General features: G+C 44.8%; 2 protein-coding genes across 3 annotated transcripts; both read right to left on the bottom strand.

The window, feature by feature from the left end:
* Positions 1-1,010: 1,010 nt before the first annotated feature.
* CKAP2L (cytoskeleton associated protein 2 like) lies at positions 1,011-12,981 on the bottom strand. 2 transcript variants are annotated; one of them, XM_060251604.1, is made up of 9 exons: positions 12,742-12,981; positions 10,498-10,564; positions 8,021-8,078; positions 6,743-7,869; positions 5,515-5,722; positions 4,300-4,455; positions 3,123-3,186; positions 2,016-2,142; positions 1,011-1,416 (listed from the first exon to the last, which is right to left on the bottom strand). In XM_060251604.1, exons 1-9 carry the CDS (start codon positions 12,782-12,784, stop codon positions 1,191-1,193), a joined length of 2,076 nt encoding a protein of 691 aa, XP_060107587.1. In that variant the 5' UTR covers positions 12,785-12,981; the 3' UTR covers positions 1,011-1,190. The 2 variants fall into 2 exon arrangements, with proteins under 2 accessions (XP_060107587.1, XP_060107586.1); XM_060251603.1 differs by having other exon boundaries at positions 5,515-5,718; positions 6,739-7,869; positions 12,742-12,811.
* Positions 12,982-18,137: 5,156 nt separating this feature from the next.
* IL1B (interleukin 1 beta) lies at positions 18,138-23,375 on the bottom strand. The gene is made up of 6 exons (XM_060250943.1): positions 23,320-23,375; positions 22,681-22,729; positions 21,059-21,266; positions 20,601-20,771; positions 20,296-20,432; positions 18,138-19,214 (listed from the first exon to the last, which is right to left on the bottom strand). The coding sequence occupies exons 1-6, from the start codon at positions 23,364-23,366 to the stop codon at positions 19,008-19,010; spliced, it is 819 nt and encodes a 272-aa protein (XP_060106926.1). The 5' UTR covers positions 23,367-23,375; the 3' UTR covers positions 18,138-19,007.
* Between the last annotated feature and the right edge of the window lie 1,786 nt (positions 23,376-25,161).

Below are 25,161 nucleotides of genomic sequence, written 5' to 3' on the forward strand. Positions count from 1 at the left end.
ACCAGGGAGAAACCTCTCCCTCTGGCACCTGTAGAAGATACCCTGAACCCATCAAGGAAGAAACACTTGCAGGTGCCAACTGAAGCTGAGGCCTGAGTTACAGCCATGACCCACTCAGGCAGAGTGAGGCTCAAGCCCCTGGGATTTCCAGAACTGAAACAGCCCCAGAGCAGCAGAAACTCCTCAAGCACAACCAGCAGGATCTGTGGTGGTCCAGTCACCATCACAGAGCACAGACAAGTGGCCATACAGACCTGCTTTGGGGCCTCAGTGTTCAAGCCAGCTTTGCTGCCGAGAGCTCAGCACAAATCTTCACACTGTAGTGGCCATGGAGGTGTCCCCCCACCCAAACAAGGCACCTCATTACAACTTTAGCCCAAAGAAAGACCACAAAAGAGAAACAAAGAACCATTTCTAGGACTGGAGGAGGGTGAAGAGTGCCCACCTTAGTTTGCCAGGGAAGGCAGAATTGTCAGTCTGAAAGGTGCACAGAACAAAAATAAAACACAGCCTAAGGCCAAGGATGTCTTTTGAGGCTGAAGTCATGGCAGCTTGTTGCAGGATTCTCACCTAGCATATCCCCAGCATCCCGTCCTCCAGATACCCTCATGTAACATGCCAGTCAGGCCTTAATGTCAGCTGGAGCAGGATTTAAGAGAGAGGATTTAGAGAGCTGTGTGAGCCATGTCCCAGGAGCCAACGCGGGGAGATAGGGAAAAGTATGGATAGCAGGCTGTTAAGTTCCATGCAGTCTGCAAGAGGCCCTTCTCTTCCTGTGCTCACACAGGATCCCAGAGAAGGGGATTGGAGCAAGCACAGAAGATTCAGCCACACCTTCACTAGAGACCAGTTGTGCTTTTCTTTTGTTCCTCTGCTAAGTTGGCTCCTCGAAAGAAAGAAATCTTGCTGTGAAACAAGGGCACTCCCTCCCCCCCCACTCCCCAAAGCCAGATGTGCTCAGCTTTCTCCCAACAAAAATAAAGATACCTCTGTTGTCAAAGGTCTGATTGTTTTGTGAGGGTGCTTTTTAATGTTTTCAGTCTATTTGCACAGCTGTAACAGGAAAGAGACGGTGAGCTCCGTGTGCCAGGCCTGTAGAAACACAGAGGGGACATCTGGGGAAGGGGGATCATTTGATTTCCTTGTACTGTCACTTGAGAATGGAGGAGTGTTCAGGGCTGGGGGTATGGTCACAACCTCAAGAGCTCCACTTCTACATCCTCTGGTAAAGCTTCATTTTTACGGAACACAAAGAGGCTTCCATGATCTGTGGCCATAAGTTCATCAAGGGAAGCCACTACCTTGTTGTGGTCCTTCAACATCTCTGGGTAGCAAGCCCCGGCACCTTCTATGCGCAGGGAACGCCGCACTGGAGTCAAGAGCTTTGTGTCTGGCCCTGTATGGTGCTCTTTTGCTCTGCAAGAGAGAAGGTTGATACTGTCGGCTGCTCTCACTTCTTAACAAGTATTCCACTCTCCCACTAAATAGAGAGTAACCAAACCAGGGCTTCTTGCTTTTCCAAGGCAAACCTTTCTAGGTCACAGCAACCAGCAACAAAATGCTTTGGCATTCAGGGTTGTATATCATAACATGTTTGCCAACTGCCCCCCTCCCATGTTTGCAGATGAGAGGTGTTATTCAAATTGCGCCTATTTGCATTGCATTCATTCCACTTCCGGATGGCCCCACAATTAACATTTTGGAAGCAAGGGGAGGAAAGGCGGTGGCAGTGGAAGAAACACTTGCAGGTGCCAACTGAGGCTGAGGCCTGGGTTACAGCCATGACCCACTTTTCTGTTCCTGAAGACATTTGTCCAGGTTTAAAAGCACCCAGCAGCTGTCACCAAGCAGGAATGGTGTCAACAAGAAAGCTGGCATAATTCCAATGAAGCTACAGCTCATCTGCTGGTTGGCAGAAGAGCGTGGCTGATTGGAAAAGGAAGGGTGGCCATGCTAAGCTCAAGAACATCAGATCAGAAGTCAGGGGAGGGGCAAAGGTAGGCCAGAATCCTTACCTGAACAGTGGAATAATTTGTAGCTTGATACCTGAGACCGGCTTGCAAGTCTGGCGTTGCAAAGTGCTCTGGGGAGTAATCGCAACCTGGTCCCTGGCCAGGAGAGGACTAACTAGAGTGGGACTCACTGTGGGGGATACAAAAGAAAGCAGCAAAGGGAAATGTGACTGGATGTCAAAAGACTCTGCCTAAAGGGCAGCCTGAGGCAGGGTCTTTCTCTCCTGAGAGTAGTCAAAACGTTCTAAAGCTTAAAGATAAATTGCAGAGACGAATTGTTTTAGAAGCATATCTCTCTGCTGCTCACCTTGAGAGTTTCCGCCTTGGGGCAGACTTATTCTGGATGTTTGATGGGAACTGATCACTGCCCCAAAATGCTTGCTGATTCAAAGTGCTGACTTGGCTCCTTTCTTGCCCCTCAGGGCACAAATCACAGCACCTGTGGTTTGACACGTTGCTGCCACTTCTGCCTTTGGCTGCAGTCAGCCAGGATGCATTCCCACAAGAAATAAAGTATGGCAGCAAGCCCCCATGGAGGAGAGGAGACTGAGAATCCCCCGAGGCTTGGGGATGGCACTTCCTTACGAGGTAAAGAGAGCTCCCTGAAGTGGGAGAAAGGGAAGCCTGGAGCTTATTGGCCGGATCAGTAGGTGGGCTCCCACTTCCTGGTGACTGTAGGAGCAGAAAGTGTCCCCGCTTTCCTTCCAGATCCTGTATTCACCTCCAAGAAATCCACATTTGCTATCTGAGATGCAACAGCCGACTTTCCTAACAGACATCAACCAAGCCCCAATCTCCTTTTCCAAGCACACAACTTGGGCTTCTTCTGCTAATGGATCCTGGGAGGTGACCTTTAAAGAGAGGGACAGAAGAGGTTGCCCTTTTCTGCTCTGTCCTTGGTCAGGTTGCAGGTATAGGCTCCCAGGTGAAACCCTAACCACTACTGAGCCCGAACCTGACAGCAAGAAGCATGCGCAGCCAGCCTACTTAATCAAACAATTCTCCCCTTCCTGAGTGAGAAACAAGTAGCTGTGGATGGGATTCCAACTTTAGCTGTTAACTACTTTTTATGAACACAGGGACCACATTTGCCTCTTCCATATTTCTTACCCTGGACTGGACTGTCTGGATTCTTCAGAAGATCAGCAACAACCTCCTTCAGTTTCTGTAGTGGCTACAAAACAAAAAGCAATTACTGAGCAGCCACAACACTTTTGCCACATGTTTCACATGTAAGGCAGGGGTCCTTCGGAGCACTGAATATTCTCGCTACAGAGGGGCGGTGGTGTTGGTGTCTCAAAGGGGCCCCTGGCTCAGCAGGGAAAGATCTCTAGGCCAGAGAGGAATGGAGCTGGGGATTAAATCCTCTGCATTCCTGGCTGCTTTGCTAGAGAGGTCATGTCTACCCATAGCCCAGTTTAGGAGACCTTGATCCCTGCATGTTTACAGTCTATGCAAATGTGCTGTTTTTTGACATTTTCTAAGCAAATAAACTGAACATTCATTCCCAAGAAATGGGGGAGAGGGCAGAGGAAGGATCCAGCTTGGTATGAGCTGCATTCGGAACACTCAAGAACCATGCTTTAAACAATCCAGTTGTTTCTCCAGCATCTTTTCATTGGCTGTGCAGCTATGCAGACACCCACCTCATGTGTGCTGTTTTCCCCACACTTCCTATAAACAGCCAGCACTAGAATTAGAATGGCGATAGCTCAGCTTGTGTTAGGAATCTGATAGGGAGGGGTGCTGCATACTGCAGACCAACAACCCCACCCCCCGCCTGCCAACCACGTCCCACCCCCTACTTAGTCCCAGGAAATTCTTCCCTGCTTCCACTTCTCTGGAAGCACAGCTGTTTCCTCTATGGCATCATGTGCCTTTCTAGGATCAGTGGATAGGTGGCCTACCGACACAGGGCCCTTCCGCTGGGTATGTCTCAGGGTCCTGCCCAAGGCAGCAGCCCCCACATACTCATGAAGTGAGATTTCCCAACACAAGACTCTCCCTCTGCAGGGATCTTTGGTTAAGAACAAAACCTGTGTTAGCTCTTTCATGTTGCACCAACCCTAACACTCATTGCTGGCAGCCAGACACCCCACCCCCAGGTTTAGCTTACACAATGTACCTACAAGGCCTAAGAAAGGTCAAAAGAGAAAACAGAACTTGTAAATTGCCTGGCTTAATCCAAACAAAGCATTCACTTGGGATGGCTAGCTAGCTGTTGCATACTTAGCATGACGAACCTAAAACAAAGCAAGACGCTGAAGGCAAATGAAAAGCTACTCACTGCAGCCCCAGCACGAACAGCCGCTTCGTACAGCCCAGCTACATCGAATGTGCCACGTCGTGCCTGCAGTTTTGCTTTGCAGATCCAGAACTGGGCAAACTTCTCTGCCTCTGGGATCTGGGAAAGCATGGCCAGGATCTCTTCTGAAGGAAATCCCTAAGAGAGAACAGAGAGGATTCAGAGCAGCACAGGTCAAGAGGAAAACTGACAGGAGCAGTGAAGCACCCTTCCTGTGAATACTAACTCTGGTCCAGGGTGGCTGTTGCCAAATGGTGGAAGAAAACCGGGTTTGGAGTGGGTTGTTAGAACAAGTTTTCACCATCAGGTAAATCAATAAGGGGAGAGTTGACTTCCCCAGCTGGAGCAATGTGGCTTGCTGGCACCATCTGGCACCTTTGGGTGGATGGTTAAGGCACTTGGGTCATCAACCATTATCAACATAGCCCTGTATGTTGTATTTAGAACTGGTAAGCTAATTTGAACTGTATTGGAAAGGCAGGATAAACATAATTAGATAAAACAGAATTTGCTGTCTGTTCACGGGAGGCCTAATCCCTGAACAAGAAGGCACCAGCTAGTCATTTGCATCCAGAGCCTGACTGTAGTTTGCACAATGTACCCACAAGGCCTGGGAAATATCCCTTTTCAAAACACATCCAGGGCCAAGGATTGCTAGTCCAGCTCGAATTCAGAAGTGGGGAAGGAGGAAGCAAATGTGGCTTCAGACCTTCATGAACTTCCAGAGGTTTTGCAAAAACTGCAATCTGTTTCTTTTTCTTTGCAAAGATAGTTCAAGCCACTGAAGCTGGTGGCTGCATATCCTGGAGGTCTGCAGGCAGTAAGACTTACAATAGGTGAGGCCACAGGATAACACCACGAAACTTTCTGGGTCAGGCTGACCAGATGCAGCCCCAGAAATACTATAAGCTTTTGAAAATGCCAAAGACACAGGAGCAATACATTGCCTTCTCCAGACCTGATCCTCCATTGGTCTCTTCACCCCACATCTTTTCTCTACGTATTGTGGGGTAGATTTAAAGCCTTGCTTGCTATAGAAGGCAGGTGAGACAGTGGGACTGGAAGAGGGACAGGCAGGCGAAGGCATAGTTGGACTGCCTTCTCCACTTTATCACTTGTATACAAGTCACTTAAATAAGGAACACCCCCAACATCCCTGCAGCTTCCCATATGCCAGATAAAAGATTCAAAGCACACCTCCTCAGCAAGCTTCAGGCACTCCATCAATGTACTTGAAATCTTTTCCACCAAGCTGTGATCCATTCTTTCCTCCTCTTCCCCCAGGCTGTTCCAGAAGGACTGGTTCAGACTCTGCCTTTTCTTCCGTGGCTTTGCAGCAGGCAGGGTCATTGGTGGCCGCTTGTAGGATTTTCCTTTGGACTTCAGCCACTGTTCCAGCTGCTTCCTAGTGAAAACCAAGAAGACTCCATTAGGCTACCAGTTTTGTGTCCTACATGCTCAAGAGCCAGTGCAGTGGGGTGGAGCAATTGGGCTAGGACCAGGGAGACCACAGTCCAAATTCCCTTGAAGCCGTCTGGGTGATCTTGAATCACACACTTTCCCTCAGGGTTGTCAGGATAAAATGAGGGTGTGTCTGTGGGTGTGAATGTACACTATTTTGTGGCTCCAGGGTCACTAATGCAATTTACAAGGACTCCAATCAACATTTAAATGGCAAGCAAAGTCATGGCCGCAGCCACCCACTTGGAGAGCATTTCCTGTCTCTGCACATTTCTTCAGCCCTCATTCATGCACTGCTGTTTGTGTGCATGGTAACTGCAGTCATGCAAAAGCATCAGAGGGACAGGAATTGAAGGGCGAAGGATCCCAGTTCCAGATACAGCCTGGGAGGACTGCTTGCCAGTTTATCTTTAACCAAAAAAGATAGTGCTGGAGAGCTGACTGCTTGCAAATAGGAAACTGACAAGGAGAAGGCTCCTTACCATGACTGGCAACACAACATAGAGAACACAATGAGGGGGGTGGGAATCTCTTTTGCATGTCATAATACAGGGCAGAGTCACTCATGTTTCTGCTTTGCCATGCGGAGTGCATGTATGCCCCCCATACCCCACAAGAAAGATGCTAAAGACTTTTTTAGTAGGTGAGAAAATGTAACACAGAAAGTGGGGGCACAAATAAGTTATTCATTTATCTGTTCTGCTGACACAGTCTGATGAACATTCCTCAGACAAAACTCAAGAGATCTGTGACTATCAAGGCCACCTTTGGGACAAGGGTCTAATGGAGGAACATTGTAGGATCTACCTCCCCAAAAAGAGCAGGGTGCAAATATACACTCTCATCAACCATCTCTCCACCCCAGAAGCTGATCTGGCCTGATAGCAGATGATCTCTAGGTAAGCCTCAGGCTAGGAGACTGCACTAGACAGGTGACTGCAAATACACTTGGGGCCAAACTTGCCTGCGATCCTGGGTATGTGGGGTTTTGGGCTCTTGACCCATCCCCAGCTGCCTTGACTTGCTTCTTTCACATCTCCGAGTGTCAATGACTCTATTTGCTGTGCAATCTGGAGAGACAACAGGCCTGGATTTCAAGCTGGAAGTTCTGGGCACTCGCTGGAGTTTCTTACTGCTCTGGCTTCTCCTACATTTGTTGATGCCATCATGTGCTGCCAAAGGGAGAGTTTGTTTTCCTCTTAATTGTGTTACTGAGGGGTTTGTCGAGGCACGAGAATTGCTCAGATGCCTTCTCACTTGCTGAGCTTTGCAAGGAATCTTCTGCTGTTGCTTCAATTGTCCCCTCTGAAGAGCATCTGGAGCTTTGCATGTCCTTGACTGTATTGCATTCTCCTTTAGTCGCCTGAGCACACTGGTACATTGCTTTGATGCTCTGGGATTTAGACCCTGGCTTTTAATTTCTGGCCTTGAACAAGCATATGACTGGCCAACCTTTAATGCAATCTGTGCCCCTGACTCCCCAGGGACTTGCTTCTGAAGATCAGCCCCTTTGAGATTAGCTGAAGGCCCTCTGAGGTCATACTGGACTTGTGACTTAGTAGCCTGATAAGTTTGCACTTGCCTTTTCACAGCCATACTGCCTTGTGAAGCAATTGGCCTGCTGTTCCATGTTTGGGACTCGGATGGGAGGTCAGACCTAACAGCTACCTTCTTCTTAAGACTTGGGTTGAACTTACTCCCCAAGTTCTCCTTGTCAGCCTTTTCTTGCAAGCTTTCCACAGAATGAGTGGGTAGCGTGAAACTTTTTGCTGTCTGCTGGAGTGCTTGAGTCTTTGGTTTGGTGACTGGCTCCAACTTTTTAGTCTTTCTCACTTGGCATAAACCACGATTGGAGGAAGATATTGTAATGCTCTGTTTCCCAGCAAGGTTTTCAGCAATTGCCTTTGAAGGAAGAACATGCAGAGGTCTCTTTCTTAGCAGCTCTGAAGGTGCATCCTGGGGCTTCTGAGAGACAAGAGCACCAGACAATCTGCTCTGCGGAACCCGGCTAGCAGGGGCTGAATATTTTGTCTCCCTCTTCTGCTTACCTGTCGTCTTGTTCAGGGTAATGCCTTTTTTACATCTGGCAGTCTGAAAACAGAAAGGATGCACAGACCAGAATTGAAAAAAAGAGACAGGAATGCTCAGAAGACACATGCAAGTAACATGTTTTTTTTTATCCTCCCCCCCCACCTTAGACTAGGAGGAATCCCCAACTACAAGAATATTCTTATCTACTTACAGGGTCTGATGTGGAGGGAATCAGATTCTGCTGATTAGTCTTGTCCTTTAAGTATGGCCTGTTAAACATGTGAGGAAAAATGCTTTAAGCAGTCTTTTTATGAAATTTTACTTCAAAAGCATCACACACACATGTCTCAGCCTGCAAACGTATGCACACTTATTTGGGCACAGGCCCTTGCTAAGCTGAGGCAAAACTTACTCTCGAGCACACATGCACAAAACCATTATTTCAGAGAACTCTTCATAAACATTTCCATACAGAGCATGTTACATTGCTGGGAGAAGCTGTGGCTTTATAGAGAACATCTGCTTGGCATGCAGAAGGTCCCAAGTTCAATCACCAGCATCTCCAGTTAAAAGGACCAGATAGTAGATGATGTGAAGGACCTCCACCTGAGACCCTAAAGTGCTGCTGCCACTCTGAGTGGACAGTATTAACTTTGATGGACCAATTATCTGGTTCAGCATAAGGCAGCTTCAGGTGTTCAGTTGGACCACATGCAAATGACCTGGTCAGAATTCAGGAAAGGCTGAAATTGGAAGTCTCAGTAGGTAAGAAGAGTTCCCTGCCATAACTACAATCTGCAAATATGAAAACCAGAAAGGTTTGTGATTGTAAATTACTGGCAACGTATTCAAACTGTTAAAGTGTATAATTCAAAGTTTTAAAAATACATTTAGCACAAAGCTAATAACATCAATTGACACAAGTGAATTCCCAAGACATCAAATTGACACGGCAAAAACCTGGCAAACTCGAATCATCAGTCCAAGATATATCAAATTCCACCACAATCATTTCCACACTTTATGAGGCCATTTTTCAGAGATTGTCTGTGGTGCAAGAGCTAAACCCCAGTTCCACGAGTTGATCATGGGGCCGCACGCTGGAGTCGCCCGTTTCACACTGAATGGCTTTGTCAGATGTTCAAAACGGGGTCTTGCAGTATTTCATATATTCATTCCTCCTGGGAGAAGCCAGCAATCCTGACTTGGAATTTGAATGTATTGATTAATGAATATATGAAATACTGCAAGATCCTGTTTTGAACATCTGACGACCCATTCAGTGTGAAACGGTCAGCTCCACTGTGTGGCCCCGTGATCAACTCATAGAATTGGGGTTTAGCTCTTGCACCACTGACAATCTCTGAAAAACGGCATTATGATTGCCTCATAAAGTGTGGAAATGATTGCTGTGGAATTTGATATATCTTGAACTGATTATTCAAGTTTGCCTGGTTTGCCGTGTCAATTTGATGTCATAGGAATTCACGTGTCAATTGATGTTATTAGCTTTGTGCTAAATGTATTTTTAAGACTTTTTGAATTATACACTTTAATAGTTTAAATAAGTTGCCAGTAATTTATAACTGCGAACCTTTCTGGTTTTCATATTTGCATTTATTTGAGGTTTCCTCTTATTGTTTTTGCTATAACTGCAATCTGGGCATCCCAGAGCAGGAGAACACCCACCCTGCAAACTTGTGTCTTCACGGGGCATGCAATCCCATCCATCACATGTAATTTTCAGATTTGCTAACATACCTACCAACAGTGTCTCCCTCTTGGAATTCAGTTTGTTCATCTTCATCCAAGTCCACCCCTTTCCCTTACTCCTGGCTTAGCAAAGCCACAACATCCATGGAGGTAGAAAGTGCCATCAAGTCACAGCTGACAACCCCATAAGGTTTTCAAGGCAAGAGATGTTCAGAAGTGGTTTGCCATTGTCTGCCTCACAACCCTAGTACTCCTTGGAGGTCACCCATCAAAATAGTAGCCAGGGCTGACTCTACTTAGCTTTTGAGATCTAATGAGATTGGACTAGCCTGAGCTATCCAGATCAGGGCCACAACATCTATAGGATCCAACAAAAAGGAGAAGCAAAGAAGGCCATCTTCCACATACCAATGACATCACACCAATTTCTCCCAGCATCCTCCTGCGGCATAGAATACAAAGATTCCACTGGCCAAGAGGAGCAGCAGCACAATCATCTCCTGCTCCATCTTCTGATCTGGTCCCAGGGCTCCAGGTAAGACCGGAACCACAACAACACAGGTTCATCCCAGGAAGACAGTCTCACAGAGATTCCATGGAAGATGTTATTGGAAGCTGCCAAGAGACCCCAAAGAACTAGTGGGGTGCTCTCTGCAATCTAGAGACAACCCTGAAGATCCTCAGCTTTCAAGGGAACCTACGTTACCTCACAGACTAGAGAGAGTAGGAAAGAAAAAGTACCTTTCCCCATCTACAATGAGAAGGGTTATGTCAGTCTTGTCTGGACAAACCTACTTTGGGACTTAATCTAAAGACAGAAGACGACAGAAACAAAAGACATTTTTAAAATGTCTAATACGCAGTATCTGACTTTGCTGCATTGTTAGCAAGCTCATAGCTACCAGCCAGGGGAGGAGAAACAGGAAGAGAGGCATGGAGTTGCCGACCACCAATTTGTATATTTAATTCACTCACTTGGCACTGGGTTGCTTTAGCTTTCCTCTGGCTGCTAAATATTCTTGTAGTTTCTTCCATCGCTCCTCTGCAAGAGATACAAAGAGCAATTAAGACCACCAGCAAGGTGCATTTGTCACTGAAGACGTCACACCAGCAGCAACACCAAGAGGCAGTTATTGAACCCATCCTATGGGAAACTGACCAAGGCTTACAGAGGCATCAAGATCTCCAGCTTCTTATACTGGATTTGGTCACAAGGCCAGCACTCTCAAGCACTTCTCTGTGAGACCCACAAAACTGTCACAAAGGCTGCAGGCTCTTTGTGTGTCCTAACCCAGTTCATCAGGCTTACAAAATAGATACCAGCAACTCAACTACTGTCATTGCCTCAGATCTGGACATTGTCCAGCAAGTATGATCTAATCCCCCTTGCAAACTCTTGAAACAAGTTCACATGCTTTATCATATTTTTCTGGTGAATCGCTAAACATTTTTCAGAGGTGTGTTTACCCACAGCCAAAGTGGCTATTTGAATGTGCTGCAGTTGTTGCTGGTGCATGAAAAACCTTCAGCTGCATCAGCATGTTGGGCTTTGGCCTGATTGAAGCAGAACTGAAGATGTAAAATTTATAGAAATTTTGAGGGTGGTGGATGAGATATTTTCTCCAGGAAAAAAAATCCTAAAAATATAATAAAACGTGAAATTGAAATACATGCAGTGCTTACTTTCCTATCAAACCTTAAATACATAATTGAAAACTTAGCATACATATTTGGCATATGTAAGGCATTTAAAAGTATAAATTCTTTGTTTTCTATAAGAACTGCAAGCATGCCCAGTATCAGAGGTCTATCAGTAGCTATTAGCCACAGGGTACAGATGTAACTCTGTCTAGGGCAGTGATACTCTGTATTCTTGGTGCTTGGGGAGGCTACAGTGGGAGGGTTTCTAGTGTCCTGGACCTCCTGATGGCACTTTTTTTTTTTTGCTCCACTTTGTGACAGAGTGTTGGACTGGAGAGACCATTGGCCTGATCCAACATAGTTCTCTTATGTTCTTATTTGATAAAGCATTGCAAACTGTTGCACCTAATGTTACCTCTGCACATAGATCTTTAATTTTTGCCAGGAAAAAATAGAAGTTGAAGGTAGAAAAGAATTTGCAGTAAACAAAAGGAAGTGTATTATCTGAACAGAGTCACATTAGGAAGGATATATTAATATTCTTTATTTAATAATATATTAGTTAAACATATTATGGCATATTAATTATTGCCAAAATCATTTACATGAAAACAGGAAAAAAATCTCAAAATTGTGTATTTCAACAGCATAAAAGTTTTTATTGCTCTCCTAAATATCCCAGTTTTTATTTTCCAGTTGAAAAAATTAGAAAGTCCTCACGCTTGTTCATGCTACACATTTGGAGTGTGAAAAACCTCGCCTTAAGAATAATTTTACTCATTCTAAAAAAGAAAACATTTAATATGAGTTATTCCCCCCCCCCCCCTTTAAGAAGTCTTTAGAAAACCCGTTCTCCTCCATCCCCCCCTCCTATCTCTAAACACGACACTGACAAGGCACAAGGATTCATTGGTGGGACTTAAAGCACCCACCTTTAAAGTAGGCTGGTTGGTGCTGCAGTACAAAGCAGTGACGCATGCCAGAGGTCTCTACCCTGGGATGGGTGTTGGCAGAACTAAGCACAGGGAAGCTGTTTGGCATGGCATGGCAACAGCCAGCTGAAAGGTGATGCACGCGGAAAATTGCCCAGGTGAGCTATTTTGCCTCGTCAGCGTCATATTTAAAGTCAGGTATCAGGCAAGGGCTCTGCCCAGAGAAACCAGCAACATCGTGACACGTTCCTTTCCCCAAGCAGGCTTCGCAGCCTCAGTGCGAAGGGCCCTGAAAGCGCCACACTGACAGCGAGCCTCTCTTGTCTGCATTGCGTTGCCAAAGGCCTGGAGACTGGAGTGGCTCCACAGCAAGACGCCCCCTCCCCGCGGATCTCCTCCTTTGCCTGTCGCCGTTGCTAGAGCTCCACGGCCAACCTTAGTCTACCTGTCTGTCAGGTATCTCTTTCTCCCTGGCTGCCAGAGGGGCCGAGTGGAGAAGGTGGTTTCCCTGGCTGCTGCCTATGGACACATCCAGGTGGGGACAAGGTCATGGCAGAGGCGGGTAGACTGGAGGCACTCAGCACAGAAGATCTCTCTCTCCCTTAGCACGGATGCCGAGAGCAAACGTCGGAATGCTGCAGCTTACCTTGAGCGGCGGCCACAGCCCCTTTAGGCAAAAGCGGCTTCATCGCAACGGCAAGTTCGGGGGCAGAACAGAGGATCTGCTGCCTTCTCGGTGGCTCTGTTCAAACGGACCAATAGGACGAGAGGAATCTGCCGACGACTCGTGCTCAAGGATTGGCTGCGGGAAGAGGGAGGGCTCGGCTACGAATTGTTGGCGGAAGGGCGGAGGTCTCCGAGAGCGCGATCGGTTTACCTCAATGGGGTCGGACTGCGGCGGGAGTCTCTTTTTAAAACGGGCGGCGGAATCAATACACAATATACGAGGGAAAAGAATGGTGTGTGCGGCAGGCACAGGATCTGAAATCAAGCTTGAAGGCTTGACTGCTCGAATTCTCTGCAGTAAACTGTGCATACCTAATGGTCTGTGATTAGGTTTTGGGGTAGGGGGTAGTCCCTTTGCAGCAGTGTTGATTTCCCAACCCCTCTTCATCACAGGAACGCGATACTTTTTTAAATTTAAATTTAAATCTGATTATGCAGATTGTCTGGAGCAGCAGCTGGAAAAGTTTGCTGGCTGGCTATCGGGACGGCCGAGGGACTCGCGGAGCAGGCACATTAAAGAGGAACGAGAAGCTTCTGAGAAAGATCTGAGAAAAGTGAGATTGCGTTCAGAAAAATAATGTTTGTCAGTCTATCAAAATGCTAGGTCTTTGAAAAGTCGTGTGGATGAATATCTGAATGCAACACAAATAGGTCGAACTCATAACCTTTTGCAAACTTGGAAGCCCCTTTATGGAATGGCATCACAGGCTTGCTAGGAATTACCTACAGACAGTCCAGCAGTGAGCATGCCACACAGAAGGGCTTTCCTATGGTTGATGTTTTCCTCAGGGACATAGGCCAGGAGCCCTATTTGCTGTCTTTAGGAGTCACATTGAATTTGTCCTGGTTACACTCAGCCTTGTTAATTATAATCTGTGACTTTATGGTTTTGTACTGCTTGGACTGGAAGCCCAGCTTGTCAGGTCTTGGAAGCTGAGCAGCCTCGGAACTTAGTCGGGGGCCCATCACAGAAGACTTTGCAGAGGAAGGTAATGAGAAACTACCTCTGTTCCTCACCTTGAAATCAGTGTTCCCTCTAAGCTGAGTTAATGTGAGCTAATTTTTTAGCCACCAGCTTACACATTTTGTCTCAGGAAAAATGGCCCTAGAGCAAATTAGTTTATGCAGTAGCTCACAACTAGTAGCTAGTCACAAAGTAGAATTTTTGCTCATAAGAGTCCACAGTTTAGAGGGAACATTGCTTGAAAGCCCCTGGCTGAGATCAGCTGTGACTTGAGAGTGCTTCTCACACACACACTGCTTCGACTGGCTTGGATTTGTATTTGCTATTTTATTGGTGTAATTTTGCAAGTCATGTTGGTAAACCACTCAGATGACTTTTAAAGTGGAAGGAGCGAGATTAACAAGGGATAAAGATGTCCTATATTTGTGGGATGATTCTAGAAGCATAGTTACCTTCGGCTGTTGCAAAAGTCTTATGACTCAAAATACCTAAACAAGTACTAGACATTGTATTCCAGCATCAACTGCCCTGGACTGGAGCTCAGAATCAATAACATACAATTGTCCATGAAAAGTTAAGCAGCCATCAGATGGTTTTACAGTTTTCAAGTGGCACTAGACTCCTGTTCATATGTGCAAAGGGATCTCTTGATATTCATCGCATATAACAGATGGGGAGGCAAAATCTAAAAAAAAGTTCAGGGCACTTCGACAGCTCACGGGGAGCCAGGTAGGCTCAGGCCGAAGATCCATTGCTAGGTGACCACGAGACGCCATTGGGTGGCCTGGGGGAGGACCGAAGAAAAGGCAGAAGCCTGCGGGGGAGGCTCTGGATGTCTCGTGCGATGTCATGGAGCTGTTTCTGGGAGCGGACCAAGGGGGAGGTGGGAAGATTAGCAGGGCGGCTTTGCAGGAAGCATGGGAAGGGTTTAAGGGCCACTGCTCTCCTCCCAATCGTGTGGTGGGGTTGTGCCTTGGTTGGCGCCTTCCTGCTTCTTAGAGGTTTGCGGTAGTATTGGGAGCCAGTCTCGCTGAAGACTCCCTGAGGCTCTTTATAGACGCTCAGAAGAGGAGAACCGTGGGATAAATTACTTTTTCGGCAGATATCAGAAGATAAAGAAGAAGCTAACCTGGTGGTTCTTAGCCTTAAATCCCCTAACAAATCTAAAGTGCACAACATTATCACAGAGCGCCCTCTCCAATTTATTTGTTAAATGCTGCCTTTTCAGTCATTGACCAGGATGGCTTGAGGTGGCTTACAAAAAATTGATTCACAGGTAGAAGGCAACATGTTTTTTAACAGCCATACGATTTTCAGTTAAAAGAATGCATTCCTCATGAAATGAACTCCAATGGTCTTCCATTTCTTACAGAAGATGATACTGGATTTATATCCCACTCTCCACTCTGAATCTCAGAGCGGCTCACAATCTCCTTTATATTCCTCTCTCACAACAGACACCCTGTGAGGTAGGTGGGCCTGAGAGAGCTTTCCCACAAGCTGCCCTTTCAAGGACAGCTCTGCAGAGAGCTATGACTGACCCAAGGCCATTCCAGAAGCTGCAAGTAAAGGAGTGGGGAATCAAACCTGGTTCTCCCAGATAAGAGTCCACACACTTAATAACCACTACACCAAACTGGCTCTCTTTGGTGGCAAGACTAAAGGGAGGGCTCACCCAGGAGGAGACCCTGGGAGATGGCAAACAGGCTGCTAACAAGTAAATGAGGACCTAGAAACAGCATTTCTGGCAAGGAAACTTTATGCATGTAGGCAAATATTCATTGAGAGATTGCTTCCCGGTAATCATCAACCAACTCCTTAATTTTAACTCCTCTGCCTGTGTAAACTTTCTTTAGGGACTGAGGAGAAATATAGGCTTGGGGGGTTTATCAGTGTGGCAAGTAGTACAAAATTGCCCTTCACTTGCTGTCAGATGCCCTTTCAAAGCAAGAAGAAACGTCATGAAGATATGTGTGACATTCAGACGACTATAATATGCTCTGTGGGACCCTGCCTTTGACAATAGCCAGGAATGCTTTTTCTATGAACTACTGCAGGAACTGATAAAAGATGCTTCCTTGCCATATGGATCCCAGGACAGTAAAGAATATCAAATTTTCTCTACATCACAAACTCGCTTTCTTGGAGAGAATACAACCACGTTGAGAACAGTTTGTATACATATATTCTTATATCTGTACGACATCCAATTTATAGCATTTCCATTTTATCTGGATTATATTTTAGTTTGTTTACCCACATCCAGTGTTTTTTTTCTGCCTCCAGACATCATGCTGTCTGGTTTAAGCACATTTACCTTCCTCCATGCAAAGGAGATATAAAGTTAACTGTCATCCGTACTTCAATAAAAATTTACTTCAGATATCTGGATAGCCATCATGAGAGTTTTATGTAGATATTACACAGCAAGATGGAACCTTGAAGAGCCCCTTAAAGCAATGGGCAGAGAGCGAAAGTCCTCCAGATTGCTTTTTTTGGGGGGGGGGGAGTTTGGGGAGTATATTTTGTGCGTGCATGCCTGGAAGTCATGACTGACTTCTGGTGACCCTTAGTGTGGCATGGAGGACATTCAGAGAGTTGGCTTGATATAGCTTGTTTCTGTCTCTGGGTCCTGGAATTCCAAGGAGGTTTCCCATCCAAGTACTTGCCAGGGTCAGCCCTTCTTAGCTTCCAAAATCTGATGAATTAGGCTTGCCTGGGACATCCAGGTCAGAACTTCAGCCTACTTTTTGAGATGTAACTTCCTAGCAGGACTAGGGCCATTATAAAACAGTACCTCCACTAGGTGGTCCAGAAGAAGGCTATGATTGTTGTGAACCAACAGAGATGTATTCCTCTTGCCAGTAGATCAGCTTAGATTATCTGTCAGGGCAACAAAGGTAGTTTCTGTTCATGCTTTTATTGAAAGCTGGGTAGAGAAGGAACTAGATAATTTATATCACTAGGAAACACATGGAGTTGAAAAGCCACCTTTTTCCAAAGAAAGGAATTTGATAGTGCCTAGAAATGATTTATGTTTGTAGTGTCCAAGGATTTTTTACAAGGTTTCTGCTTCAGCCAGAGGTATTGAGGTATTGAGCCTTGCATTAATGAGGTGTTGATAATCATGATCTATTGGGCCAAGATGTTTCTGGCAGATTTTATTAGTCAGCTGAACATAGGTTAAATAAACAAGTGATATGTCTCACATCTCCCTACTAGTCTGTCCACATCCCAAAATTGCATTAAATGAAAAGTAGTCATGGAAACCTGACAGCTGGAGACATCAGGAACATTCATTGCTGTAATTAATGCAGAGTCCATCAGATATATTCAGTTTTACCTGCAAAGAGGTTAGCAAATTGGTCACAGTGAGCTATCACCATAAGCCAAGGTTCAATGGTCTCCTTTCAAAACTATTGCTGGATGATAGAGCATGGATGCAAATTGCAATGGTGGTGGAAAAGTATGTTTTCTTTCCTTCTATTCCCACCAAAGTAGGTTTAAAGCCCTGTTGGAACTGTCATACAGGTGCGTACACCTCAAAGCTTTTCATAATCATGCTAAAGCAGAAGAAGAGGATGTGGCTCATTTTCAAAGCACAGGGCTTGCATGCAGAACATCCTGGTTTTACCCCTGCCATCACCAGTTAAAGGACCTAATTAGGAGGTGGGAAAAATCATTCTCTGCCCAAGAAACTGGAGAGCTGCTGCCATCCAGAGGAGAGAATAATGTTGAGCTAGTTGGACTGATGGCCTGATTTTGTAAGAGTCAACTTCATGTGTTCAGTGGTTTTCAGACAGGGTGTGTCTCTGCAAAATTCCAAGGAGAGTCTGTCCCCCTTGCTGTGAAGAACTGCCAGGTTCTGAATTGTGAGAACCTTCAAGGAGGACAAGTAAAGGGGTTTCAAAGGCTCCCCCCCCCCTCCAGCTCACAAGAATTTCTCCACGGAGGAAAAAGAGCTAGATCAGAAATAGCACCAAGTGTGTTTGTAGTCAGCGAACAGCAATTCAGTGAATAGTGAGAGGTTTTTGGGAGGGCTGCATTACTGAGAAAGGAACGGCAAAGAAACAATATTTATAGAAGCTCCTGAATTCCAGATAAAGGATGTTTGTGTTCCTCTTCTTTTGATCCAGACAAGACACCTCTGTGTCAATACCACTGTCTGGATGCCTGTCACATGACTTGGCATGTAATCTCGGTGGGATTGCTCTTGCAGTGTTGTTGCAAGAAGCTCCTTCACCAGCTCTTCTGAAGGCTGGGCTGCTGGTGAACCTCTCTTCATTTGCATCCTGCCCCTGCTGTTGTGCTTCCCATGGAGACCAAGCAAACAGAAAACGGGGATCACCAGAACAGGCTGAATAATTTATTAAAACATAGCCAAGACAGAACAGTAAAACTTAATAAATTATTAATAAATACTTCTATTAAATATAAACCCACATTTATAACCTTGTGTTTGGTAATTAACAGAAAAAAATAGTAACTATTAAATATTTAAAGGCACAATGGCTTACAGTGTGGTGGTAAAATATTACATGTCTTCCCCTTCCTCTCCCTTTAAATAAAACCTGGGCAGCATGTTCAGCAGATCCCAGCCTGCACTTGCTGAGATCCAGTGAGGAATACTCTTATAAAGAGTTCTCTCATTATTAAGTGCTTTCTCCTAGATTCTAGGAGATTCTCCCTCCAGGGAAAGTGCTGTCAAGATCTGTAAAAAACATAGGCTCCAAAATGCACGTAGATTACAAGATGTGTACATAGTACATACAAGCAGGCCTCAGATTCAGCAGGAACTCACAGAAGCACAGCTCCTGAACCTTTCTGACAGCTCCCCCTCTACCTACCTTGTCCATTGAATAGTAGGTGCAGCTGCATAACAATCCCTGGATTAGAAGAGCGGGCAGCCAGCCAGCCACCAGGGGCCCTCATTAACCCCTGGAGAAGCCTGTGCCACCCTTTTCCCACTTCTTATGTGATTTTAGGTGGCGGGTGGCTTGCTGGTCTTTTGACTGGGGGGGGGGTGGCCCAGAAGAGCCCCAGGTGAGCAAGGTCTGCTTGGGCTGCCTGGATCTCTAGCCAGCCCAAGCTGGACTCACTTGCCTGGGGCTCTCCTTTCTTGCATCAGATTGTTTCTGGCTGGGGGGGCACATATGCTAATGAGTTATGTTAATGACCTTCACCACCTATTTTTCTGCATGCAAGCACTTGGTTTAAACCAGCTACTTTTGGTTGGTGAGAGCATAATCTACAATTGAGACCTCTCCTGGCTGGTCAGTCATGCCAACTGCTGTGTTGGGCTTGGAGGTGCAGATGAACCAGCCAGGGAAGGCTGCTGATTCGAATCGTGTGGTGTTCCCGACATCTATCCTGTTGAAGATGAAGCGACCCAGTTTGGATCTTTCAACGTTCCGAAGGATGTTTTCTTCCTGTAGATGAGAAAAGTGTGACCATTAGTGAAAACAGGGAAAGTTTGTTATTCCTTCTAAAGCGACAAAAATTGCCAAACCACACCGACTCTTAGTGACCTTTTAACCATCAGTCTGGTTTCCAGCTTTGTATGCTGCAGAATGATGGAACAGGAGTTCAGCTCTAAATACACTCTCTTGGTTCTACTAATTTTCATTCCAGTGCTACTTAATGGATCACAGGACTTGCTTCTCTTAATGGTCTTGTCACCAACTCTTTTGCATGTGCACCACCACCTCTCTGTAGCATCAGAATGCCATTACCACCCATCTCTGGATCCCCAGTTCAAGACAAAGTCACTAATGTTGCTGGCTGCTGCTAATCCCTGCTCTCTTTCCTGTACTTCCCCTGTGATGCCTAGTTGAAGCCGTCATTGCAGGGTATTGCAACAGCATTTGCCTATGTCAGGTCAATGGCTGTTGCATGTGTGGGAGAGAGGAAATGACTCGCATCTGCTTCCAACTAGATTTTAGTGGGAAATATGAGGAATAGATTTTGATCAGCAACAGGCAATATCTAGTTTGGCCTGCAGATGGTATGGAAAGTACAAGGAAGTACATGCTAACCCCAAACTTGGGGGCTGGAGAGGCTGCAAGGGGGTGTTGATATTCTTATTCTGAATAGTTTAGACTATTATGGAAGCTTTCTTGCCAGAGTATTCAGATGTACACTCTGATCTTCAGGACTGAGCAGGGAAGAAACTCATGCTATATGTTAACTCATGCAGGCACAACACTCCTCATGACGTTGCCTCGCCTTCCCTCTGGACAATTCAATGAGAATCATAGAATCACAGAGTTGGAAAGGAACTCCATTGTCATCTAGTCAAACACCCTGCACAATACAGGTCATTTGCAAATACCTCCCCCCCCCCACACCTAGTGACCCCTGTTCCATGGCAAAAAAAAAAGTTGCTACACTGCTTCCATTGAGGAGTTCCAGCCTCACAGCCTTTGCTACTGGTCACCAGAACATGGGTTGACTTTTTCTGGATTCTCTTCAACCCTGTACCCCAATGGCAAAGGATAAGGAGATACTCACCTCCAACTGTAGCTCCGGCTGCCCTTCTGCTCCCTCTTTTGGCACACAAGACAAGCAGAGTTTGCTCCCTTTGATTCCCAGTGCAATAGGATTCTTTACGGTGCCTTTTGGACGGTATACTGCCATTTTTAGTGCAACTGAAAACAACAGGAAAATGGCTTCAATGCAACAATCAAGGGGATGCTTCTGTTTGAAGTAAAATTGGGAAGGAAACTGATGTTTCCGATGAGTTAGGAGTGACCTGGGATTTTACTTTTTGACCACAGGCTGGTGAGAGTAGGAGAGGATCAGTGTCTGGATCTTACCTGCTTGACTAATGTTAGTGCCTTGGAGGTGCATGGCCACCAGCTGTGCCGGCTGATTGAGGACGAGGGACCTTTGCTTAATGTCTTGGATATCATAGGAGAGGGCTCGGGTGAAGCGGTAAACACTATCTGTCGCGTAAGTGCATTCACTGTTATCAAAAGAGACAGGTTCTGAAAAGAAAAAGATAAACCATATTTAGATCCATTCTCGTGTTTCCTTCTGTTGCCCAATTGACTCCTTCTAAAATTGGAAAGGGAAAATGGAGGAAGAGCTGCAGACTGTGTGCCAGCGTAGTCCATAATGGAGCTAAAGCGCCTTGTCATCCTCTCCATACACGTGGAGCCAAGGTTATGGATTTCCCTTGGCCACAGAAAGCAAGTTAGCTGCCTGTGCAATCACTCCTTCCCCTCCCTCACTCTACACACCCTGGCTGATAATTCCATTCTTGATACTGTACCTAAGACGGTGTTTAGAATGCTCAGCAAATCATCATCAGTGAACACCCTGGCTTTCATCTTCATCTTCTCAACAGCAACCACAATCACCACAGCTTTCCGGAAGCCCTTCGTTGGGATCTTCTTGGAGATCTTTACTTGAATGTTCAGCTCACAGGTGCAGTGAACTTGGGAGCATGATGCACACTCTCTCTGGCTTTGGGAGGCATTCTGCAGGGGGGAAAAGAAACCAGCTGAATCTTTCTGATAAGCTGCTGTCTCCTTGAACATTCAAAAAATAGAAAAATTGCTTAGTAATGATACCTTCTGCATACACCAGCCCAGCTCGGGCAAGAAAATCATGGTTCAAAGATGGGAGGGGTGGGTACAGTAGGCACAGTGGCTAAGACCCACAATACTTTTAGGGGCCTACAAAAATGTTTTAGTTTCTTTTACTATCAGAAGAGGGAAAGTAAACTTTTAGAGTCAAAGAAAATGTTTTAATTTTTTCTCACAAAAAAATTAAATGTTTAGAGCCCACAAAAATCTTAAATTTTGCCTAAAAGAAAAATTTTGAAGTATTTAAAGCTATATCAAAAATAACATAACATACATGTGCAATTCACACCATTCAAATTTATTCTTACGTATTTAGTGAATAACAATCCTGTATTTGTAAAATCAATAAATTATATAAGGTAATTCCTAACCTAAATAGATATTTTACTGATGAAATAACTTATAACACAGACTTTTAAAGTGAGCAAAATGGAGAACATTGTGATATCTGCACTATTATTTCTTAGTGAATACGTAACGACTGTAAACTGTATAATCAATATAGGCTTGGCTGTAGGCACCAACTGAATGATGGTGGATAGGAGTCCGGCATAGCCTCAGCACAGTTTACTTCTTGCTCTGGTATTTGGGCAAAAACTCTCTGGTCAGAACTTCACTGTGATGTCGACTGGGTCTCGGCTATTTTTGGGGTAAGTCCCCCCCACCTGAGCCAGCTGACAGGGCAGCAAGGGATCCCTGCAACCACCAGGGGAGGGAGTCTGGCAGCCCTAATACATACTTCAACTGTGTTGGTATAAAGACAAATATAATCCAGCCTGGAGGAAGGGGTCCATGAAGGCAAAAGTGCCTAGGGTCCACAGAAGTCATAATGCAGATCTGTCCAGATAGGTTTTGCAGCTGAGCATATTTTTTAATTGCAAGAAGCATGGATGGGGCTGTTCAGTGGGGAGCAAATTAATCTTGCAATCATTTCTGTGGCAAAATATAAGCACAGCAATGGTGAGTCAGTTTAAAATTAGTAAAACAAATTGGTGGGAGGAGAAATCCCACCACTTTCTTGCTACCACACAATAATGTGTGCTTAAACATAAGACACAGTGTGTTGGATGCCCTTCCCTCAGGTCTCAGCCATTATGCCTCAAAGTCCCAGGATGCCTTTTTGAGGGGGGCGGGGAGTATCCTCTCCTATCAGACAATTACAGTCCAATTTGGTTATGCATAAAGGTTTATGGTGCTGAACATTAAGGAAATAGTGGAAATTGAAGTATATGACTACGTAGAGTTCAAACTTTAAATCTCAGAAGAGGATATGATTTGAGCAAAAATTAATCAACAAATTAATTACCTTAGTCAAGCAAGGCTGATCTTCATAGAATGGCATCTCTTCATTCATGCTGTAACCAACAAGAAAGGAAACAAGTCAAATAACTCTTAGAAAAAGTAATTGTTGTATTATAACTAGAATCACTATCAGTCTTTATGTACCATATAAGATTATGCATTATTATGTTTTGCTCTCATTTGCACAGGAAGATGCTTATGGGTTTATTATTGATTTTTAGAATCAAACTGGGAATCAAAATCCTTCATTTGCCTTTCTTAAAGTATCAAGGAAACACCATATGAAGCAAGGCTAATGCTTTGTGGTAGAAGATAAAGTCCAGGGAGGTTAGGTGCCTGCTGCTGTAGTCCCAAATTCCTAATTCCCATGGATTGAGTCATCCCTAACTTTCTCTGGATTATGCTTTGGTTGCTCTTTGAAAATACAAATACTCGTTAAGAGTTGCCACAGTGAAGTAATATTCAGATATTTTGTTAGCATACGGGAAGTTTACAAAGTTAGGGATAATTCAAAGTAATCACCATTCACGGACAGCTTCAATTGATGCAGCAACCAAAGTGCTAGCATGGGTAATATAATAGTAGTAGTGTGCTAGTTTCAAGAAGCAATGGATTTGGATTCTAGGTGTGACCCTGTGCTTACCTGCAGAACTCCATCATCTCCTCCTGACATTCTGGGACTCTGGCCATTGTTGGTTCTTGGCTAGAAAGAAATAAAAGGGAAGTCAGACAACTATTTATAAAAAGTATACTTCACCTTTTAACCATGGAAAGCATTCATGGTGGCTTAAAATAAAGTCAGTAGAGCAGATTAATGTACTTAAAACAGTTAATGCTAAGTCTTAAAAACAACCAAAAACTAGGAGCTCACAAAAAAAGAAGCAAGTGTCAGAATCTGAACTGACAAAGCCCCCTGCAGTAATAAAAATCTGAAGCTAAAATAAACCACAAGATGAAACCTGATTTTTCTCAACTCCTTTTCTAGTCAGTCTTTGACAGACAGATAGAAGAAAGATTGGGTGTGCGTGTGTGATAAACCCAAGCATACAACCTAAATGAAGCATGTGATCCAAGCACATAAATATTTGAAACATGCTTAACTTGCTTAATATATTCCTGTTGCAGAACTGTTGTTCCCAAGGTCTTCTGGTAGAAAGGAAGGACAGTTAAAACCATTTTGGCTTATACTGAGGATATGCCTTGGGAGCCGTAGAGTCAGGGCAGATTATCATCTCAAGTGATGTTTCTGGAAGCCTCTAAAAGCTTCAGCCTAGCAGCAGTAGCTCTGGCAACTATACATCTCAGAATTCTTTTTAGTCCCTTTTTTTGTTGTCAAGTCACAGCCAAGTTATCTCAGCCTCATAGGTTTTCAAGGCAAGAGATGTTCAGAAGTGGTTTGCCAATTGCCTGTCTCTGCATTGGAGCCCTGGTATTCCTTGGTGATTTCCCATCAAAATATTGATCAGAGCCAACCAGCCAACCCTGCTTAGCTTCAGAGAACTGACATGATTGGACTAGTCCAAACTATCTCACCCAACAGATAACACAGTTTTCTTGCTTTTGTGTGTCTGAGATAGAGCAAATATTCTGTAACAAATAAAGTTAAGAATTGTTTTTGGTTAGTTGGTAAATATAAATTCCATATTTTACAGCACACTTTAATTCTGAACCATCAGAATTCCTAAGACAGTTTTCTTCTGACCTTATCCCTCTTCTCTTCAAATGAACCACCGCTACTGAGTCCTTCTGGACTGGATGCTTATCTTAAAGGGCATCTTGATTCTGATTAAGCTATAGTTTCATAACCAGTCATTTATTTAGTTTTGGAAGCAAGATATATCTGCCCTCTCAAGTAGATATTATACCTGTAGAAAGAAGCGTGCACGATGGTTCTCTCCAAAATAGTGGATTCTTGACTGCTCTGTCTCTGTAGCTGCAGGAGTGTGATCCGCTTCGGCTTCCTCTGTCTTATATACTGGACTGCAGCAAACCCCCCCCCCCCCACATGTTTGGAACTTCCCCTTTGTCCTTCACTTCCGAGATCTTTTCTTGAGTTTCACAACCAATTAAAAAATCCCCCCCTCACAAAAAACACACACAAAGACGTGGTTGTGTTGTGGAAGTAGCCAACAATACACATATTGTGAAAACAGTAAATTTGGACAGTAGAAAAAAATGAATTGTACATGATGGTATGTTTGGAAGAATATAAAAAAAAATCCAGTCTGTGAGTCTGTACAAGATTTTGCCCTTTGAAATGGCTGTTCAGGGACTAATGAATAGGGTTAGCAGCATGGGTGGCACAATCCAGAAATGAAATAACTGTTTTGCACCCTTTTCCTTCTCGTTAATTACTTGTTCCCTACCCATCTGTCCCTTCCAGTATAATGCAGCAGAAGTAACCACCCATGGAGGAGCACTTTCCAAATACATATTCCACTTTATCTTGATTTGAGTCATATGTTGATCTTTGTATGAGTGTCCT

Source organism: Heteronotia binoei, chromosome 12 (assembly GCF_032191835.1).
Source record: "Heteronotia binoei isolate CCM8104 ecotype False Entrance Well chromosome 12, APGP_CSIRO_Hbin_v1, whole genome shotgun sequence".
Classification (NCBI taxonomy): Eukaryota; Metazoa; Chordata; class Lepidosauria; order Squamata; family Gekkonidae; genus Heteronotia; species Heteronotia binoei.

What these genes read in the sequence shown, in the direction of transcription:
- CKAP2L (XM_060251604.1), bottom strand. Translation starts at nt 12,784, where the DNA reads ATGAAGCCGCTTTTGCCTAAAGGGGCTGTGGCCGCCGCTCAAG. An exon ending in TTCCCTCCACATCAGACCCT is followed by an intron (nt 7,870 to 8,020) that starts GTAAGTAGATAA and finishes TTCTGTTTTCAG; the next exon opens with ACTGCCAGATGTAAAAAAGG. An exon ending in CAAATTATTCCACTGTTCAG is followed by an intron (nt 1,417 to 2,015) that starts GTAAGGATTCTG and finishes TCTCTCTTGCAG; the next exon opens with AGCAAAAGAGCACCATACAG.
- IL1B (XM_060250943.1), bottom strand. Translation starts at nt 23,366, where the DNA reads ATGGCCAGAGTCCCAGAATGTCAGGAGGAGATGATGGAGTTCTGCAG. An exon ending in GAGATGATGGAGTTCTGCAG is followed by an intron (nt 22,730 to 23,319) that starts GTAAGCACAGGG and finishes TGTTGGTTACAG; the next exon opens with CATGAATGAAGAGATGCCAT. An exon ending in CATTCTAAACACCGTCTTAG is followed by an intron (nt 20,772 to 21,058) that starts GTACAGTATCAA and finishes TTTTCTTTTCAG; the next exon opens with AACCTGTCTCTTTTGATAAC.